Here is a 2,479-nt window from a genome sequence, read left to right on the forward strand (position 1 = left end):
ATGCGTCCGGGGATTTAAAACCCCACTCGGAAAAACACAGCCCTTCTTTGCAACCCGGGAGCGTGTGTGTGTGTGGGGGGGGGGGGGGGGTGCAGAGCCGGGGAGGCAGAGGGGCACCGTGGAGGAAAGGGGCGCTGAGCGACCCCCCTTTCCCCGCAGAGAGCCGAGCGGGAGAGCTGGGGGCGGGGGACCCGGCCGGAGGGGAGCGGTGCGGGCGCTGTGTTTTGCCTCGCTCCTCGCAGGGCGGGCGCTGCGCCGGGGCTGGGGGGCGTCCAGGGCCGCTCTCTCCCGGCCCCGCGGACAGCCGAGCCGGCCCCGCGTCCGTGCGGCGGGAAGAAAGCACAGCCCCGCGGCAGCGAGGCGGCGCCCGGGCCCGCAGCCTCTGCGCACGTGCCTCCGGCCGCGGGGACGCGGCTCGCCCACCCGGTCCGGCGTGCCCGGGGCTCCGCAGTCCGCGTTTTGCCGCCGCCCGCCCGGGAGGCTCTCGCTCCGCCCTTCCTGAAACCCTTATATTAACTGTGGCCGGAGCCCGAAGAAACACAGCTCATTGTTGGCAGCTGCCGGGCCGCCTCGCCGAGCTGTGAGGGCAGCAGAGGGGAAATAAAAGGGAACGGCTCCGGCCCTGCCCCGGCTCCGGCCCTGCCCGGCCCCGGCCCTGCCCCAGCCCCAGCCCTGCCCCGGCGGCCGCCGCGAGACCTCGGGGCCGACGTCGCGACCGCGAGCGCCCTGCACGCCGGGCGGGCCCCCTTATGCGCCGCTGAGCCGGTCCTGGACCCGACGATCCCGCCCTCGGTCTGCGGAGCCGACCTCGCCAAGACGGAAGGTAAGCGCGGCGGGCGAAGCTGCCGGGGCGCCTGCCAGCGCGTCCTCCGAGGGCTGGGCTCGCCGGAGGAAGAGCGCGAGGCGGAGCTGGGGAATAACAACAGGATGTGCGGCGGCGGGCGGCGGGCGGCGGGCGGCGGGCGGCGGGCGGCGGGGGGCCGGTTTCGTGCCCGAAGTTCGCGGCGGGGCTGCGGGGCACTTCCTTGAGGAGGCGACTCCGGGGAGCCGGCGGCTGCGCGCTCGGGTCCGCCCGCCGGGTCGCCGGGGCAGGGGCTGCCTGGCGGGCGGCAGGTCCCCCCGTGGCGAGCGCGGCCGCGCGGGCTGCGGGCCGGGTCCCGGGGAGGGCGGGTGGCTGCGCAGCCGACGTGCGCCCGGGGGGCCGGGGGGCCGGGGGGCCGGGGGGCCGGGGGCCCGGGGGCCCGGGCCGAGGCGAGGGCCGGCGGGGCGCGCCGCGGTGGGCGGCACGCGAGGCGCGGGCGCTAACCAGCCGCTGCCCCCTTCGCTTCCAGGACTGGAGATGGCAGACCACATGATGGCCATGAACCACGGGCGCTTCCCCGACGGCCCCGGCGGGCTGCACCACCACCCCGCGCACCGCATGGGCATGGGCCAGTTCCCGAGCCCGCACCACCACCAGCAGCCGCAGCCGCAGCACGCCTTCAACGCCCTGATGGGCGAGCACATACACTACGGCGCGGGCGGCATGAACGCCACGAGCGGCATCAGGCACGCGATGGGGCCGGGGACTGTGAGCGGAGGGCACCCCCCGAGCGCGCTGGCGCCCGCGGCCAGGTTCAGCAACTCCCAGTTCATGGGCCCCCCGGTGGCCAGCCAGGGAGGCTCCCTGCCGGCCAGCATGCAGCTGCAGAAGCTCAACAACCAGTATTTCAACCATCACCCCTACCCCCACAACCACTACATGCCGGATTTGCACCCTGCTGCAGGCCACCAGATGAACGGGACGAACCAGCACTTCCGAGATTGCAACCCCAAGCACAGCGGCGGCAGCAGCACCCCCGGCGGCTCGGGCGGCGGCAGCACCCCCGGCGGCTCCGGCGGCACCGCGGGCGGCGGCGCGGGCAGCGGCGGCAGCGGCGGCGGCAGCGGCGGCAACGTGCCCGCCTCGGTGGCCCACGTCCCTGCCGCGATGCTGCCGCCCAATGTCATAGACACTGATTTCATCGACGAGGAAGTGCTTATGTCCTTAGTGATAGAAATGGGCTTGGACCGCATCAAGGAGCTGCCCGAACTCTGGCTGGGGCAGAACGAGTTTGACTTCATGACGGACTTCGTGTGCAAACAGCAGCCCAGCAGAGTAAGCTGCTGACTTGACCGAAACCCCGGCGAGAAGAAATCAGACACCCCCACCCCGCCCCCAACTCCGGCGTGAATTAAAAAAACATTCCCGTAGACACAGTATCTCGCTTTTCAGATCTTGAAAGGTTTGAGAACTTGGAAACAAAGTAAACTATAAACTTGTACAAATTGGTTTAAAAAAAAAAATCGCTGCCACTCTTTTTTTTTTTTTCCCCCTGTTTTTGTTTCGTTTTTGTAGCCTTGACATTCACCTCCCTTATGTAGTTGAGATATCTAGCTAACTTGGTCTTTTTTGTTGTTTGTTTTTACTCCTTATTTCCTCACTTTCTCCAGTGCTCAA

The 2,479-nt window shown here is 69.5% G+C and overlaps 1 protein-coding gene across 1 annotated transcript; it reads left to right on the forward strand.

The window, feature by feature from the left end:
• The first annotated feature begins 532 nt into the window (after positions 1-532).
• On the forward strand, positions 533-2,234 carry CITED2 (Cbp/p300 interacting transactivator with Glu/Asp rich carboxy-terminal domain 2). Its single transcript, XM_072719721.1, has 2 exons — positions 533-823; positions 1,332-2,234. Exon 2 carries the CDS (start codon positions 1,340-1,342, stop codon positions 2,147-2,149), a length of 810 nt encoding a protein of 269 aa, XP_072575822.1. The 5' UTR covers positions 533-823; positions 1,332-1,339; the 3' UTR covers positions 2,150-2,234.
• The last annotated feature ends 245 nt before the right edge of the window (positions 2,235-2,479 follow it).

Source organism: Vulpes vulpes, chromosome 1 (assembly GCF_048418805.1).
Source record: "Vulpes vulpes isolate BD-2025 chromosome 1, VulVul3, whole genome shotgun sequence".
Lineage (NCBI taxonomy): Eukaryota > Metazoa > Chordata > Mammalia > Carnivora > Canidae > Vulpes > Vulpes vulpes.

Bases quoted from the DNA above. Each gene is read 5' to 3' on its own strand.
- CITED2 (XM_072719721.1), top strand. From the start codon at position 1,340: ATGGCAGACCACATGATGGCCATGAACCACGGGCGCTTCCCCGACGGC.